Here is a 20197-nt window from a genome sequence, read left to right as displayed (position 1 = left end):
AATTAAAAAACGCCCTCTTAAAATCGGTCGCCTGACATTGGACTTTATCAGATGACTTTGAGCATCAAGTTCTTCTATTCATACGCGGCTAAGTGCTACTACATAATCTTGGCCTTCATAAAAAGAGCCTAGATCATGATCATGATCATCCGTACAGACTTGTATTTTGTGGATTTTCTATTCCCAACTCAGAATGACAATTTTCAATCGGTAATTGTTTCTATAAATTTAATGCCATTTTCAGACAGTCAACCTCTATTAAGTTAACATATTTTGTAGAAGTCTAATTAAGCCTATGGAGACAATAATACGAATAAGAAAATTAGACGATCCAGAAAAGAAAGAAATGTCTATTAATGTTAATAATCTTAATGAGGAAAATGTTGTTAACTCAAGATTGCTCCACTAGTAGATAAAGTAGTACTTGTTATAAAGTGATTATAGATAAAACTAATTATACAATGCTTGTTTTGACTTCTCATATTGTTTTCAATGGCAAAAAATAGAAAACCGAGTTAAGTGCCAACCTAACCTAACCTAACCGAATTGAGTGCCAAAATAGTCGTCATAACTAAATTCTTAGTAAGAAACGTTATTTTATATTATCTAATAATTTTTTCGTATCTATTCAAATATGTTCAAGGGAGTAAACGTGAGGTAAATATTGCTTTCAATGAATATTACAATCAACTATAACATATATAATAGAGCATTCATTTCTCTATATAACAAGTCATATATCATATGTATTTTCAATGAGGGAGCTAATATTAATCTTCTTTATTGACTTGAGTTCCATTTAAGGGTGATAATACTTAACATTCGATTGATTTCACTACAAAGCTGTTTCCTTTTCCCAGTACGTAATTTACTAACTAGATATCGAGCTAAAACGTGATGAATTACAATGTTATGTCCCTATAAAATTCGATTCTAGATGAGGTTATAGCTTATTTCGTCACCTTTAAAAACATTTTCCATGACGCAGGATTAGATAATTATGACGCTTGTTGATTCACTTTTGTGTGATTATTTTTACAATGTACGAGTATATCCACATTCATTATGAACTGCAATCTTAAATTCCCGGCAAGAGACTCTTCCTCAGGAAGTAATATTCGGCCTCGGTTAAACTATATAAAAACTGGTACTCAGATGGGGTGAGCAATTAATATTAAATTGGACGCCACCAGCTTTTTAACGAACGACGTTAAAAATTAATAAAAATGCGGAGAAGCTGGAAGCACCTTAGGAATTAAATTAAAATTGAACAATCTAAAACTATTCCCGGATACGATTATTCAAATTAATATTTATTGCTAAGAATAATAAAAAAGTTTCAACAACAAATAAATTTATTTTTAAAATAATAAATTCGCATTAACTGCGTATCCAAAAGAGTACAACGAACAAAAGCAATTATAAATTAAAAACAACTCAGACTTGTCGATATATTAAAGATAAGGCTGTGACTTATCTATGGAAATCCGGGATGGTTGCAGCTCTCAACTGGATTCCCAGATGTTACAGTTAAGGTTGAGTTTATAGTCTGGTGATTGTTCTGGACACTCCCAATCTGGCAGCTGTAGAATAGCGAATATAAAGAATTAAAACCACCACAAATTTATTGAAATTTACTTTTTATTCAAGTGCAGATATGTAGAGGAGAATTCGAATCAATTTCGAGGTTTTATTGAATTTCTAGAATGGAGTGGGAAGTGATAAATTAATTTCTTCTTAAACTCCGAAATAAACTAAAACCGAAAGTGACTACTGTGCCGCAAAACTGGAACAAAGGAATATTCAAAATGTTTAAAGAAAAACGTAACAAGCCGAATGGCATGTTACAGAACATTTATATAATTATAAACTATAATTTTCATTATGCCATTTTTCAATTCCGTGTTTTTACATTATATGAATTTATTTTTTTACTGAACTGGCAAGGGTCTCGTACAGTTGTCGAACTTCTAGAAAAACTGTCACTTGTATTGGAATCATTCTGATCTCATTTTACAATACAACGGCAACAATAGGCAACAAAAGGACTAACTAATCCCCACATAAATTATTTAAATGATAATTGTTTAAGAAAAAAAAATTTATGGCAACAACTACCCCTATGTAATGAGACAAAAAGTAATAAATGTGAACTCTCTGCGGCTTGTCTGTCCCGTACGAGATCGCATTTGCAGCGTCTGTCGTGAAACATATATCTTGAACCACGCTTTAATATTAAATTTTGTTTGGAGATGAACAAAAAGTACGGAATAAGCTCAAGAAATGCTAACATATGCCTATCGTTATATTGAGGTAACTGTTACAGAATGTGGGACATTCCTTCCCATTTAAACTCTCCATATAGGAGTAATATATATATATTTGCGAAAAGCAGTATGAATGTGTTCAAACTAACTGGATATTGATTATTCGATAGCTCGCTGGAACGGTTGCCGAACGATTTGCAAAGAAAATGACATACAAATTGACGAATTAAAAGGCGTCTGACCATTAGTAGCTTCGATCCAGGGCCGGATTAACCTAGGGACTTGGGAGGCTCTAGCCCCGGGCCCCAGATCCAAGAGGACCCCATCATTTGGAAAACATTCTGTATTTTTTGTTGTGTTGGTTAATTTTTCCGGGTTTTCGAATTCCGTAAGGAGGCCCCGTCACTATTTTAGCAACGTGTCAATTAAATCTTAATCCGGCACTACCTCGATCCACGAGTTTTTTACATTTAAAAGATACATAATTATATTGAAAAAGCATTTTTTTGATGGGCACGTGGAAAAGCTATTTTCACAAACAAATGGACGTTTGAAAGGGTTTTTCAGACACTGTAAAGACCATTTTATGCTATTTTGACAAATTTTTATACATTTAAAAGCCGTTTTTGAAAAAATTGGGCTTAAAAAGCCATTTTTTCAAATTATTGGCATGGAAAAGCTATTTTCATAGAAAAATGGTTGTTTGAAAGGGCTTTTTTCGATCAAAATAGACTCTGTAAAGATCATTTTATGCTATTTTGACAAATTTTCTTATATTTAAAAGCCGTTTTTGGCAAAATTACACTGAAAAAAGCCTTTTTTTAAATGTGAACACGGAAAAGCTATTTTCACAAAAAAATGGACGTTTGAAAGGGTTTTTTCGACCAAATTAAACTCTGTAAAACTCTCTATTTTGACAAATTTTTATGCATTTGAAAACCGTTTTTGACAAAATTATACTGAAAAAAACCATTTTTTAAAAATGTGCATATGGAAAAGCTATTTTCACAAAAAAATGGAAGTTTAAAAGGGTTTTTTCAACCAAATTAGACACTGTAAAGACCATTTTATGCTATTTTGACAATCTTTTATACATTTAAAAGCCATTTTTGACAAAATGGACCTTTAAAAAGGGTTTTTCGACCAATATAGACTCTGTAGAAACTATTTTATACTATTTTGACAAATTTTTATACATTTAAAAGCCATTTTTTATTAAAAATGTGGACATGGAAAAGGTATTTTCTCAAAAAATGGACATTTAAAAAGGTATTTTAATAAAATTATACTCTGAGAAACCACATTATATTTTTTTGATGAATTTTCATACTTTTAAAAGCCATTTCTGGCAAAATTAGACTGGAAAAGGCCATTTTTTTTAATCGGAACATGTAAAAGCTATTTCTAGAAAAAAATGGACGTTTGAAAAGACTTTTCCAAAAAAATAGACTCTGTTGAAACCATTTTATATTATTTGGACAAACTGTTATACATTTAAAAGTCGTTTTTGAAAAAACCATTTCATAAACTCTTGTTTTTTAAATGTCAACTTTCTTTTGAGACACCTTGTATTTACACGCGTAGACAACCATCTCTCTGATTCTCTTTGATTCTGGAGATGTGTTAGATAACATATATAAATATCAGAGGTCATACTTTAACGATAATGTAGCCATTTATTACACACCTTAATTATCTGATCTTGGTAAGTTCCGTTGGTCAAGACTTGTAATCCCCTAAGCATTATTACCGGGTAGGAACTGGCTCTCATTCTATATTCAACGGGACCGTCTTAAATCTACTGGATAATACCATTAATAGCAATGTTGATTTATTACAATATCGATAAAATAAAATGCATAAGATACAATTTTAATATTTATCGAGTTGAACTGCTTATTTGGACAAATTATATGCATTGTATTTCATCCTTGGAAACTAAAAGTCATATTATTTTCAAAACCCTTCTTAATTATTACAGGATTATTCTCCTAAAACTATTCTAATTTTGCGAAAAGTTTAAATTGCTATTTGATCCATATACTTTGGTTTTAGTTCCGTATTAAACTACTTTAAGAAAGATCGCTAATGAAATCACTATTTGACAATTTCTCTTAAGTACTGAAATCTATATCGCAAAAACCATTTGAAAACGTTATTTTTTTGCTTATTTTGCTTGTCGCACTCGGAACTGAATACAATTTTTGTGAATTTCCATTCAGTTAACTTATGAGAAAAAAAATATTTACTTCATTCTCTCATCAAGGTTATCGGGTATCAAGAAAAAGATTACTTAACCTCTAAAACCACTTATTATTTACCACGCAAATATTTTTTAAATTATGAGATTGTCTGAGTTATTGCGGCCGATGGCACCTTATTCCTTATAGTTCCCCGGCAGCTGACTCTTCTTCAGGAAGTACTGGTACTCAGATGGTGCACATTTAATATTAAATTGGACGCCATCAAGTAAGAATAAAAATTAAACAAAGTATATATTAAAAATAAGACTGGGACTTACTTATGGAGACGCGGGATGGTTGCTGTCCTCAATTGGATTCTCTGGCGTATTGGTTGGTTTCTTTTTTTTTTTGGTGTATGAACTTAATCCTTGGTTGAGCTCCTAACCTGGCAGCTGTAAAACTGCGGGAAAAAAATCAAATGAGGAAGGAAACACAGGTGGAAATTACTAAAGAAGGAACGAGTAAGAAGAACAGATTTGAATAAAAAGGAGTTATGGTCTAGCATATTAGAAAACTGAATCTATTCTATTCCTTTTGTTTCCCAAGTAAATAAAAAATACGAATTTTCAAGGAAACTATTATACAAACTTTTCTTAAAACACAATGATATTAATAAATCCTTTTGTGACTACAATAATAAAAAAAAACCATCGAATATAAAGAATAAAATCACCAGAAACTTGTGCAGATATGTAGAGGAGAATTCGAATCAATTTCGAGGTTTTATTGTATTTCTCGAATAGAGTGGGAAGTCGATAACAAATGAATTTCTTCAAAAACTCACAAAGTGACTTCTTTTCCACAATACGTGAACAAAGGAATCTTCAAAATGTTACAACCTTTTGCGTTTATTCCGTCGGCATTTTTTTGTACCACTCAATTTTGGATTTGCGTAATAATGTTTCTCGAAGAGGTAACCGAATTTGAATATCTGGGTGTAATAATTACAAATAAAAGTTTAGAAATTCAAAATGTGGACATAAGAATTGGAAAGTGGAGCGAGACAGCAAGAGCCATAAAGGTGAAACATTATCAATATCAGAAACTAGAGTTTATTCGTCCAACAGTGCTCTGCTGCTGCCAACTATGGATTATTTCAAAAAGGTCACAACTAAATTAGAGGAAGTTTGGGTGATAAAAATATTTAGCAAAATTTTTGGAAAAATACAATGTAATGAAGGAGTCTGGAGAAGAAAAACAAATAAAGAAATAATGACATTTTCAAGACCAATCATCATTTAATCAACACGTCTTACTGAACTATTATAGAATTTCGAAAAAGATATTAAGATCAGGAAAAGATAAAATGAAAGACCGAAGTAATATACATATAAGAAAGTTTGGTATATAAATAGGCAGAAGAGGCACCAAATGGAGAAATTTATTGAATAGGATCGAGCTAACAATATAAAGAAAACTCTGTAGCTATTGGCGGATGCAGCTTTTATAAATGATATACTAACCTTACGCCTTCGGCATCTCAAAATATGGTTTCCATGATGTCACCTGTTTCAATTTTTTCGTCGGTGGTGAACATCGTTATTACCAATCCTTTATTTCATGGATCCATTGTTACCAATTTTGCAAGAAAATTTTCTTCGTATGAAGATTTTTTTACCATATTACGTGATACTACAGATTCCTACGAAAATTGAATTTGCGTTGGAGTCAACTCTTTTAACGCAAAACATGATACCTTTTGATATTTATGACGTGCGTGATGCTAAATAATTGTTTTTATTTATAAATTGTTTAGAGGCGGAGGAAAGGAATTTGCCTAATGGCATCTTCAAAATTGAGTTTTTCACAGTTGTTTGCAAGTTATGCAAGTTGTCCGCTTATCTTGGAAGTATACCTCAACTCAGCTTGTTCCTTATTCGGTCCCTGAAGGCGACTCCCTTGATAGTTCACAGTATTTTCATCTCTGTGGTTCTCATTATTCTTTTTGTTGTTGATGTCTCGTCTTCGGTTTCTGAGGCATATATCTCGCACACGTTTTATAGATTCTGGTCTTGCTCTGTGAGCTATCGCTTTGTTTCTCCACACTATATCTCTCAGACAGCCGCTGACTTTTGATGCTTTCTTTTAGTATGTGCTTTCTATTATGATGTTCCTAGTCACCTAATCATTTCCTTAATTGCTCTTTTTCCACGCTGGTAAAGGCAAATCAAAGGATATCAAAATGTTTCCAGACCAACACAGGACTAAAACAGAGAGATCTCTTATCCACTAAAGTGTTCAATATAGTATTAGAATGGAAAGTACGTGAAATAGATTTGAACAGAATATGGACACCAAAAACTAGAACAACGCAACTACTGGCATACGCAGACGATGTAGTAATCCTTTCAAAATCGGAAAACGAGCTTTAAGAAACCTGCAGAGCCTTCATAGAAACGCATTGAATCTACGAGTCAACGAAGATCATGATATGTTAACACCACAAAAGAAAAGAGCAATGAGAAGTTTGTCGATACCACTGAACGAAGAAAAGACAATGAGCTTAGAACAAGTTCAAAGTTATGTATATCTTGGGGTGGTTATCAAGGACGACGGTGACGAGGGAGAAAATCTGGAAGCGAGGATGACGAGGGGAAATAAACAGTTGGAAGCGCTAAACGCGATAATAAGATACCAAAAAATCTCGAGAAAAGCGAAGCTACATCTATACAAAACAATAATAAGACTAACATTGAGCTACGGAGGTGAAACGTGGATTCTTAACAAAGTAGAGAAATAGAAATTAGATATATGGAAAGAAAAACTTTATATTTATGGCTGATGAAATGTTGAAATAAGGGATCTATTTGGAGAAGCAGAACTAAACAAAAAATAAAAAAGAAAGAGTGGAAAGGAATCACTTCTATGCTATGGCTCTAAAAGGCCTGTGTTTGTCGGTAAAAACAAACATGGAATTTTTCTATATAATTTCAATTAATTGTAGCTACCTATAAAGGTCGCTGTGAAACATTGTGAATCATATATTCCATTCATTTAATGGTTACAACTCGAATAATTACACTGTAATAACAATAGTGTATGATCTCAATAATTTATTTGTTTACATTTCCGCAAACTTTTCCATTGGCACATTTTTATGTTTCAAATGAAAAATATGATACAGTTTTACTATTTGCAAAAAGATATATGTACTTTAAAGCTAAACTAATTATTATTAAATATGTTAGTTTATTGAATACAGAGATACGAGAATTGCGCTTTATATTTTTGGGTTTTTCCGGTGTTAACTTTACATTTTTGAACATAACCTTCATTACAATATTTTGTCACCTGAATGCGATAAATATTAGTTGTAGTGCAACTTCCAAAAATAGTATATTATTAAATGAACTAGTAATGATAGTTATTACTCATGAGAATGATTTTTGGACTACGAGTGTAGAATGTAAAAGGATAAAGGCTGCATTAGCTCAGAACGCGGACTAATTGATAACAACAACTGATTTAAAGGAAATAATGTGAATGAATATTCTTATAAGAGAAGAATGAGATAGAAATTCCATCATAAGGGATAAAGAAATCTCAGTCTTAACAAATGGCTCTATAATAAAAAATATAACAGGAGCCGGTGGGTTTTCCAAGGAACTGAATAACAAAAAGTTGTACAGACTGAAAACTAGATGTAATTTACTTTACAGGGAAATCTACTCTAAAGATATGGCTGCCAGAAAACGTGGTGAATCGAAAACAATTTACATAGACAGCTTTATAGCCTTGAAAACCATTCACAATGACAAAATAAAAAGTTATGAGGAGTTGTACCCAGGTACAGTTACTAAACTTCTGCTGGGTACCTGGACACATTGAAGTAAAAGAGAACTCTAAAGCAGGTAGGTTTGCTGAAATTAGGACGAGGATGCCGAAGAGAGAGTTATAATACCGATGCAATTGTTAAAAGGTACTATTGACACAAAAATCAAACTCAATCATCAGAAAAAAGCACGGCTCAATAGTAAACCAATGAATCACAAAAAATATCCAGAGCTATTTGTCCAAAGATCAACGGAGAGAAAATTAAAAAAATTATAGGACTCACGAAACAGACCAGAAGAATATTGAAGTAATAAATGGACATTGTAAAGTTGGTGCAAGACTACAGAAATGGGGATTGTGGCAGAAAAGCAGAGCCGGTCGAGCATCTGTTTTATTTGAATAAACGACATCAAGTACTTGGGGACTTTATGAAGAATTAACAAAATTAGACATAGAGAAAGTGAAAAACTTAAGTCTGGTTTGGAAATGCTTGAATATAAGCTCTAAAAAGGAAAAAATTCGTTAAAAAAGATCTGGTTTACAAAAGAAAAACATCATTTGCAAAATCAAAAATCAGTCGCATAAATCAGTTTTTTAAATTATGGACAACTAGGTATATTTTCACTCTTATCTACGTCCAAGAGCACTCTTCTAGTTATTCTGCGTAATTATGGTCTCTAGTCTTTATCCCAATTAACCAAAAATTATATGTATGGCTGTATTTTTTGAAATTTTAGTTATCGAAAAGTGTCAATCAAAACATTTTAATTAGCTTTTTATGCCGTTCAAAAATTTATGAGGACAATTCTGGTTTATTGTCTAATATTTGTTTTGGTATTATACGGTAGATATGATAAAGTACAAAGCAATTATGAAATATTTGAACGTTTTATCGTGCACAGGACAATAACTGTTATGTCATTTTGTTACTTCAACAAGATTATTTTTATAAATTCTACTGTCCTCATACGAGGATGGTCCTAGAAGTAGCAATTTAAACTTTAATTTAATTTTTGGCCATTGCAATAAAGGATGTGGGAGCTGGTGCATTGTCTTGATGATGCTTTTGCTTGATTTCTTTGCTCAAACGTTGCAATAAGTTCGCATAATACTCGCTGTTGATAGTATTTCCTTTTTCAAGATAATCAATAAAAATTATCCTACGCGCATCCCAAAAAACCGATACCATGACCTTGCCTGTAGAGGGCACGGACTTTGCCTTCTTTAGAGCCGACTCTCCCTTTTCAGTCCATCGTTTTGATTGCTTTTTTGTTTCGGGTGTGAAGGGATAGACACACGCTTCATTTATGTTTATGAAACGTCGCAAAAATTCGGCTTTATTTCATTGCCAACACTAGATGGAAACATCTATATGACGCTGTTTTAGTTCCATTATGAGGAAAGAGGCACCCATCTCACGCATAGCTTTCTCATGACCTTTCAGTTAATATGCGATGTACCACTATTTGAAATGCCTATGTCTACTAGTTCGCGCACTTTAAGTTGACGATCATCTAGTACCGTTTCATAACCATGGATTTTCATCAACATTCCTGAAGTCGTCACCTTCTTTGGTCGACCACTGTGGTGCTAGTCTTCGCAGGTCATACGACCTCATGTAAACTCTGCTACCCAATATTTTACTTTTACGAAGGAGAAGTCTCATCCAGAGTACTATCTTGTTCATCTTTATATTGATTGAGTTAAAGACTTTCAAATAAAAGTTTTGGTTCACATAACGATCACCAATTTTTTCTGTGTTTACAAATTCAGTGAAAACCTTCAATATTGATTGTTGCCAAACAAATACTAAACAACGTGGCGTCTTCAAACATATGCTGTATAGATTGTGTACAGTGGTATTTTCCGAGCATCTACCGCAATCTCTAGATCAGGCCATGTACTTCTAGGACCATCCTCGTATTATATACAATTAAACTTTTTTAAACATATGTATTCAGTATAATTCCGCTCGGGAATATTTTATCAACATAACAATATGAATATATAGGAATTTTTAGTGTTGTAAAGTTATTTATATTTCTGATTATAAGCTTTGTACGGAACTACTTGATAATAAAATCATATAATTATTGGTCAATTTACTGCTAATTACTTACGAACAGATATTAAACTATTTTTAAGCGCCACTTAGAAATATTGATTTGTATTGAAAAATCAGTCGACATTTTTGATAACGTGCCAACTTGGCGATATGATTTAGATGCGAATAGTCTAGGATATATGCATTTCATACAGTATAGAAAAATATTTCATAGAGTACAAGGAATTTCAATGTCAATTTATATATAATCCAGTGTGTACAATAAATTAGAATAAACTTATTGGATTCATACTGCTATTACTTTCAGTATCTTCGTTATTAGAATTGAACAATATCAAAAGACGAACGTGGAGTTGTACGACGAGAACTGTTCAAAATATACAAAACGAAATGCTTGAAATCAAAATATTCACAGGACAACAACAAGCGGATGGAATTTTGTGGAATTGTGACAGAAACTCATAACGAACCGGAAATGTACGAACTCAATCTACCCACAAAAAGTTTGGAAGGAATTTTAGGGAAGCACATCACAGGCCTCTCCTGGAATAATGAAAATTTAATGGCACACATGTACATGTGAACTTCCAGACCACCAGATTACAAATGATTTTCTTTTTATAGATATGGCTTTAAAAAAGCTACATACCTTGAGAGAAAAAAATAATTGAAATTTCAACTCTGATATTAGATTTGGATATTGGTTAGCTTAAAGAAGTCGGTTATTATTTTTAAGCCCTCATTAAAAAAATATGTTTTCTTCAACTTTACTTCCATTTTGGATCGTTATTAATTAATTCATTATATTCATAATCCATTCATTCATATCATTTATATATCATCAAATTCATTCGTAATAATAAATTCATTTTTTTAATTTCTTTTTATCCATTGCTCAAAATCTACTATTGTGGTAGAAAGGCTTAACAATTTATCTTAAATTATAAAAATCTTTTCGATTCAATAAATTATACGTCAAACGTATATTATTGTTGGTTCGAGGACACCCTAACTCTTGTTTTAATATTTTCAATTCAAATTCTAATAAGTTAAAATTCATCATAATTAATTATAATTAATTTACTCTGGTAGATTAAAAGAGAGTTGGTTAAAGTCCTGCAATTAATGAATTATTGAAATCCTCTTTAAATATGAAGTTTTTTATGGTTGCCAAAATATTTCAAACCGTAAATTGATCCTAAAAACAAACTCTGAAGATTCCTGATTAGAAATCATAACAAAATTTTGTGTTTTCAGGACTGTACTGTACAACCTTAAAAATAATAATTCGTATTCATATTCGCTCTCAAAATAGGCATTTACTAGACGATATTGTCCTCATCTGATGAAAATATAATATCTATTGTATGTGGAACTTTGAACCTTGAAATGGGAGTTACATATTGCCCCCTTATCTAAAAAATTAAGATCCTCCTGTTTTGCGTTGAGATCAGTTTCCAAAGAACGGAATTTATTCACCTCCTTAACAGTTTATTAAGTCCTTTTGAAGAAGCATCTCCGATATGCCCTTCCCTTCTGGGGTACGAGTGGTGCGACTCAATTTGAGCGAATCTTCAAACTACAAAAGAGAGTTGTTAGACTTCTTTAAAAGATTAAAAATTCTGACTTTCATCCTTATTCATATTTAAATTCGTTTGCCTAATTCGTAAGCACGCTGCTACAATATCCAGTTACGAACGCGGAGCACAACCTTCACCTACCTACTCCACGTTCAGAATTAGTTAAGGGCTCAATATTTAACAATGCAAAAAAATGCATAATCACTTGCCAATTGAAATCTAATCGATATCGTCTTTTCCCGCATTCCGCAATAATTTTAATACTAATTGTGATTTTTCTCTATATATTGAACTTTTTTTATTTTATTTGTATCTCTATTTAGTTATATTTTTAGTTTTTACAAGCTTCTGTATAAAAATTGTAAAAACTTGTTGACAATAAAGTATTTTTCTCTAAAGCTCATTGTAGCACTTATGAGATAGAGATCTGCTTTCATTTTGCTCCTGGATTTGTTTTTATAGCATTATTATATTAGCGAATCATTTGTTGATGAGAATAAAATCCATGTGATTTTTAACAATTTGTTCCGGTGTGTCCATTTATGACTTCCAGGTGTGTATTCGCCTAGAAGGTAGGTCATAGAAAGTATTAGAAACTATCATTTATTCTCCCATTGCAAAAATATTGAATTGTCCACTTGGTATACTAAATTCATTTTTTGAAATAAAGCATTTCTCTTTTTCTATCTCTTTGAGGTTATGAAACAGTGAAAATAGCTGGAGACCAAATTTGGGGAATTTTGCGGTTGTCAAACAATTCGACATGCAGTTCTAGAATTTCACTCAAAACGATAATCGAAGTGTGAGAAAGTGCCATGTCCAACAACGGTCGCTATCTTCAAAACAATTCGCCATCACCTTAAACATTCATCAATCAATATTTGTTTTACTTCATTCAAAGGTATATTTTTAAGTTAAAACGGCTTTATTTGTAATATAGTTTTGTTTTAACTATAATTAATTGAAACCCCTGTAGCTTATCTTTTGTGCTTGAGATTATTCTTCAAACAATACAAGGAAGTGACCACTAGTAAAAATGCTTGTTTTCAGGTATAGAATAACGTACTGCAATTTCGAAAAAGGCCGCAAATTACAGCCAGTGCTGCAATGGTGTTATTCTTTTCCTTACGTGGTATAATTTATGACTCACGTTTTTGTTAAATCTGTCTATTGTCTAAATAATAAATCAAGCCGATGAAATTACTATTAACAGAGCAAGTAGGTGCTTTATCAATTATTACACTACAACATTTCGCAAACTAAACACGTGACGTACATATCTTGATTATTGCGCGTGACGTCTATAGTTGATTGTTTCTCGAAAATGAAAACAGTGGGTGGTGATATAACTTTAGTGGGTTTCTGATAAACATTTTTCGATGTAATCACAGCCTCACTTCATTTGAAAAGTATGTCCGTGTATATTTTTTTCGTATACATGAACATCGATAGATTTGAAAGTGATTGATTAAGTTTAGTCCATATCAATAAATCAACTTGGAAAAAAAATCGATATATTGGAAAAATTATTTCCCTTTCTAAGAAAAAAATATTGAAATTAGAAATTGTAAAACTTTTTGCGATAGGATTCAAATAAAGATTAAATGGATGGAGGGATTTTGCGATAGAATGCTACACAAAACAGTTTGCGACGCAAGGAAAGTGCTGGAAATCGATAGTCAAAAGTGTGCTCCAAGGTCACGATGGAGCACATACTATTTGCGATCAAGCTCAAATAAAGGATGAATGGAAGGAGACATTATGGGATAGAATGCGCCACATTCAAAAGAGTTGGCGCTTTTCGTCTTATAGTATCAATATTCTGAAAAAGTCATTAGGAAAAATATAATTAAAAATAGGAATTTCAAAGCCCATTTCGCATGTTCTCTTTTGATGTCAACCATAATGAATAATTGTTAGATAAAACATTTTGTCAAAGCTAGAATTGAGGCAAAACTTCATCCTATAGTATTGATTTTTTGGCAAAACTCATTAGTTTTTGTAGGAAAAACCAAATAATTAAAAATTTAAATTATAAAGCCTGATTCGTTCTTTTTGTAACAAACATGATATAATAATTGTTATAACAATTTTTTTTGTAAATATTTAATAGCGACATAGGAATAATTGATAATCATATATTCATATTTTATTACTTGTATTATATGGTTTGGATAATACACATCTTTATTCTAAAAAAGTTATTTAAAGAACAACTGCTGTGTTCGAAGTCAGTAATAAATATTTTCTACTGTTCGCTTAATGATAACCAATTTTAGTCTGTATACTGGTATCATCTATTCCTATCATTTTAAGTTCATTTTTAGAATGTTGATGTACAGTTCCTCGCACTAGAATTTCTCCCACTCTCAAAATAATTTTGTTTCATACAAAAGCTATTCAAAGTTTTTGTGGAGAAAATATTGAATGCAACTTCATTTTTGTGTATGAAAATAATTCTTTATCTCGAAAAATATAAACATAAGTCGATCTACCTCTCTTTAGAACTACATTCACTCGAAATTCTAAATTACAAACTATGGAATACAAAACACAGATGATATTACGTATTTTGACTTTATCATAAACACTAGTACACTTCATCTACAGAACTAAAGTTAAAAATTTACAAAATGCAGATTTAATGTTTGTAAAAACAAAGTGAAACTTTAAATTTAGAAAACAGGAAAAAGACGTTTAATTCTCTATGATCCTTAGTTATTTAATTGTATACGAAGCAAAGAGTGCATGGCGTATAGTGTCTCTCACTGAGAGGTATTCCCATCACACTGCATTTTAGCTTCTACATCTTGAGTGCCCACTCTAAGTATATCTTGAATAGCGTTGGCGAGAGGCATCACTCTTGTTTTAGACCTAGCAGTAAAACCATTAGATAAATCCTGGTTTGCTTCAATTATTCTTATATTATTGTTCTAGTGTTTCCCACAGTTTGTTGAGTGGTACAGTCATATGCCTCCTGCAGTTCCACATATATGAAATCTTGTCTTATTGCAGTTTTTTTTCGATCACATGTGTAACACCGTATAGATGGTCTACTGTGGATCTGTCCACTCTGAAACCAGTCTGTTCTTCCGCCTCAAGGTCCTCATACGCCCTGTCAATTTTGCATTACAGTATTTTGCCGTACATTTTGCTAATTGTACTATTGACTACAACACCTCTATAGTTTCCATAGTTACTAGTACTTTCTACTCACGACTAATTTGTAACTTTCTAGTGTTGTCCACAGTTTGTTAAGTGTACAGTCATATGCCTCCTGCAGTTCCACATATAATATATCTTGTCTTATTGCAGATTTTTTTCGATCACTTGTGTGGATTTTGCTCTTCCATACCTCTATTGTTTCCATAGATACTTTCTACGTGTGAATAATTTTTAACTCATACAAATCATATATTCTAATCATCACACTAAATTCAGTGAATAGATTATTTTAAAAAAATTTGTGTTCATTATGTTTTGCTTTTTTATCTAAATATTTTTTATAATTTTGCTAAATTTTTGGAAACTAAAATCTACACCATATTATAAAATCGGATATATTATTCCGTATAACAACTTTGATCTATCAAAAAAACGAACATATGAATAATAAATTATTTATCACGCCTTATCAGGTGAGATAAAATATTTATTGTAGTGTATACTATATTTGTACACACATTAAATTGCTACGTCAGTTGCCAGTCGTACTTCGAAAACTGAGGTACACGTTAACATCAGTGTATTGAAAAACCGGTTGAAACTTGTCATGCAGCTTAAGGAGTATCTCTATAAGGTTAGTAAAAAATGGTTACAGTGAAATTGTGGTTTTTGCAACAAGGTAGAGTGAAGTTTATTTTAATTATGTTCAAGTTATTTGTGATATCGATATAATAAGGATGTGAAAAATTAATAAACGTGAGTTTAATATAATCTTTAAAATCCCTTGGATCTGCTATTGCTAATTTAGATTTATCCTATAGTATTGTTCAGAGATCATAATTTTATCTTTATTCCTAAACAGTCATTCAATTCTATAGAATATTAATTGGATGTATAAAAATCGTTACAATAAGTAGCTTCATCAATTTTTTCAATCTATATGGTATTACATTGGCCTACGAAAATTTAAACTGAAGCTTACAGAAATACGATATTATCTTCATTTAGAAACTATCTCTAGAATTCTTCTATCACCCATAATTTCGATATGAAGTATGAATGTCATTGTTTTATTAAAATTATAATTCGTTTCAATACACAATTTTTTGTGCAACACTTGTGACTCTCATTGGACTCGGAACCTTTGTCATCTATAGTAGATATTGTCCTCAATATGTCCCATATTCAATACTTTTCCAGATTTCTACTATAGAAGCACGGTTGCCAAATATATATTTTGGCAAAATTTCAAATATACCTAGTAGAAACTTTCTGTATGTTGGTAGGGAATAAAAACTACCCTGTTTTATTTTTTGATACTTCGAATTAGACAACAATCAATAAATTTATAAATGTTTATATAGATCAGCTTTAAAAGTGGAAGTGAAAGGTTGAGAAACACTATTATATTTACATTAAGGGTTGATTTATTTTTTAGATATTATGTTATCCAAATTTCCATTGTATCTAGGAAGTCTTTAATATATTATTTTACACTTTGAATCATGAATGTTTCATAGTATATATAGTATAGTATAGTGAGTGAGAGACCTGGAAACGCCTAAATTATTTCAAAGCTTTTCTATTGTCTAAAAAGTTGGCGTGATTATTCATCGAAAATCTTAAACTTCTATATTTATGAACGATTTTTTTTCATAAGTACTCAATTTTGGATTATAATTCAACCTTCTTCTTGTATCCAAGTTATACAAAAAACCGCAGTATATATTTCAGGTGAATATTATTTCCAAATCCTTAAAAAAATGCCAAACATGCTATTAAATATCATGAGCATGCCGTATAAAAATTTCTAAAGTGTCTTAAGTCGAAAAACTACATTTCTGGAAAATCGAAATTTATATAATTTATACAATAGAAAATAACGAAGTTATAGATCGTTTTGAATTTTGACAATTTTGATTTTTAATTGATAGAAATTAGACACTTTTGTGTGTGAAATGAAATGTAAACTTTTGAGTTGTAATTTTTAAAAATTATACTTTCTGTCTTAATAAAATAAAAATACGAAATGGTAGGTTAATCTTGAAAAAATAGGTCAGATTATCATTATTTAAAATAGTATGGTTTTTGTGAAAACTCGTTGAAAATAATTCTTTGTATATTTATTACAATGTAGTATAATCTAATTTTTGAATTCGCTTCAAAAGTGTTCCTCTTGAAATGAGACTATTAATTATTACACTCTTTTCTACACCTGTTCATATTTTAAATATTTTATACATAAATGGCTGCTGATAAAAATTGGGTCAACTTAGTTACCTCAAAATGGTTTCAGTATTTTTAAGACTCGTATTTAAAATTTTATCCGAATTTTGTTAGGTTGAATATTTTATTAAGGTTTTGTTCTCACAACAGAATATATTTGTGTACCTTCGGTCTCTGAAGACGATAACTTTGTTATCGAAACGAGCATCAGAAAGTGTAATTGTGACTGTTGGTGTAGTGTTAGTGTAAACAATATGTTCATGACAAATTATAAGATTCTGTTTTGTTAGATACACTCAAAATTTTGATAAAAGACGACTAAATCAAATTTTAATATCTGAAAATAAATAAAAAGTTGTTTTACGACATTTTTAATTGTTAGTGATTAAACCTGTTGACGGGTTTTGGGTATTAAAATCTGGTTTTTCACGCGTGTTTTCCTGGTAACAAAATTTTAGTGATGTAACCCTATTTCCAGTACACTTTTCTAGAAGTATAATCAATTTCAAGTCATCTTGAATGAATATTAATATATTTAATTAACGAAAAGTGATAATCGAAAGATTAGTGAAAAATGATGATAATTGAAAGAATCAAAATTCATTTTTCAATAACAATTTTTATCTTTTTTCTTCTTCTTTTTTATGTGTATATTTATCAAATTACATTAGATAATTTCGTGTTTTGGGTTCTGTCAAACTTTGACAGTCAAAGGATCTGTAATTGTAATAGTTTTCTACAGTCATTAAGTGTAAAACGTCGTCGTCATTTTGCAAAATATTTTTCAAATTTCGATTGAAAATACACTTATTGTTAAGTTAAATACACATGGAAGAAGAATCTGATTGCATTCATCCTGAAATTGCAGGAATTGCGTGCAATGTAACTCAAAACCTTATTCTAGAAAAAGAAAAATATACATATGGCGATTTTTTGTAGTGTCGGAACATTAAAAAATAAAAAATTACACGGAAAATGTTCTAATTGCATATTTCTCGAAAAAGTTAAGCCAATGTCAATGGAAATAATCAACGTTATAGTCCCATTATCCAATGTTGGAAACTACCATAAATTCAAATTTAATCATTGATATAAGTTTATTTCATAAAAATATTTTTCAATATGGTCGTGGATAAAATATTGTATGATACTCGTGTGTGAAGTACTTTTCCCAACGAGCTGCGAAAATGAAATGCACAAGCGTAGCGACTGCTGGTACTAGATTGGTTTTCTACCACTTCCCTTCCAACCTTAATATTCCACGCGGGCGGACAACCATATTATCCATAAATAGGAAATAAACAAAGAGAGAAAGATCAAAAGTAATTGTACCCTTTATAGAATTAGAGACTTGACTTCACAAGTTACAATGTGTTTAAATTGAAGAGTAAGAATTTTCACATATCAAAACAGACGATACTTATAAGACACTCAATGTAATTACTTATGAAATGTGGGCTTAGTTTCCATTCACAATATAATGAAAATTAACAGTTGTTGTCATTTAATAATCTATTACATATTCCTTTGAATGCGCAACATATATTTAAGTGGCTTTTATTATGAGGTTCAATGTTTCAAATTGTCACGTAATCAGTAATTAAGATGGATTAAGGTATTCCGTTTATTTTTCGAGATAATAATTTTGCACAATATTTCATAACATTATCAAAAAAAGTTTTTTCGTCATAATATAAAATCAGAGTCTTTTTTAACAGATTCATATTGAATTTTTGTTACAGTGTGGAATCGATGATGATTCTGACGACGACGAACTTGGCGCAATGAAAGACCTAACCATCAATGATTACGTCAACACCACTGTCAATACAAAACAAACCGATTTGGAATCTCAACAGCGACTGGCCGTGCTCAGTTTCGAACAAGTTAATAGGCTCAACGAAGTCATGGATGAACTCGTCTGTATCCATGGAAGAGGTAGGTCGATTTAAATATATTAGATCCCAACCAAATTCAAAGTCATTTAATTATCTACTCTGTTTCTGTTTCACAATAATAATTCTGTACATGTAGAAAACATGAAACTTATTATTAAGAAAAAGTAAGCAGGAAATGTTATCGACTTTGTGGTGTAACTGCTTTTATTTTTACCGAAATGATAATTCAATATAAACATGTTTTTATTTAGAATAATTGATAAAAATGAAAACGAATTCTTCTATGTTGTACCACAGCTTTCTTCAAGTACGTCACGATGTTACGTCAGAAGCATAGTATATTTTCAAATCATCATTCTAACAATGTTATATGTTATAAGTGAAATTTGAATAAGTTGAATATTCATACTTTCAAATTTCTACTATAATTCATATTTCCATTAACGTCGAATGCAAATCTCCAATTAAGTACATAAAGTTTACACTTTACTAGTTCAATATCTTCTTGAAAGTGATGAGAAAAGTAACAAAATCAAATTCAAGATCATCTGTCTTTTTAAGTTTTTTTCGTATAATTGTTCATACTAATCTAATGTTAGATTTATGTAAAGTAGAAACGGTGGAGGTCCTCCATAACGTGACTATTATGCCAGCAACAATATTCGTATGAATCAATACAAAATTTCAGTCAACTCGATAGAAATAATAGTTATGACTAATATTCCTAAGGTCGTCCTTTCACGAATTGGTAATTAAGAAAGAAATTTAACTTTTTTGATTGTTTATATCTTATTTATATGGTTAACCTCGATATATTTATCAAAACTCATTTGTTACAAAAGTTACAAAATCCAAAGTTAGTATTAGTTTATTAATAGAGAGCTGACTTTTGCAGGATTACTTGGATTTTATACAAATAGGTACATATTTACATAGTTCACAAAAGTGACATGATCTTTTATCTACCAACTGGGGGTCC

The 20197-nt window shown here is 31.0% G+C and overlaps 1 protein-coding gene across 3 annotated transcripts in view; it reads left to right on the top strand.

Annotated features, from left to right (window-relative positions):
• The window catches only part of LOC130450443 (terminal nucleotidyltransferase 5C), a 183194-nt gene that overhangs the window by 142698 nt on the left and 20299 nt on the right, over positions 1-20197 (top strand). For 2 of the 3 annotated variants that reach the window (XM_056788818.1, XM_056788819.1), the window contains exon 2: positions 19063-19258. In XM_056788818.1, the coding sequence (XP_056644796.1) occupies positions 19063-19258 (196 nt within the window). Of the gene's footprint in view, positions 1-15608; positions 15729-19062; positions 19259-20197 lie in introns of those variants that run through there. The other variant, XM_056788820.1, reaches the window with a different exon arrangement.

This window comes from Diorhabda sublineata, chromosome 11, assembly GCF_026230105.1.
Source record: "Diorhabda sublineata isolate icDioSubl1.1 chromosome 11, icDioSubl1.1, whole genome shotgun sequence".
NCBI classification, from domain to species: Eukaryota; Metazoa; Arthropoda; class Insecta; order Coleoptera; family Chrysomelidae; genus Diorhabda; species Diorhabda sublineata.
Note: the sequence above shows the minus strand (reverse complement) of the source record. Positions and strands in the feature narration are given on the sequence as shown.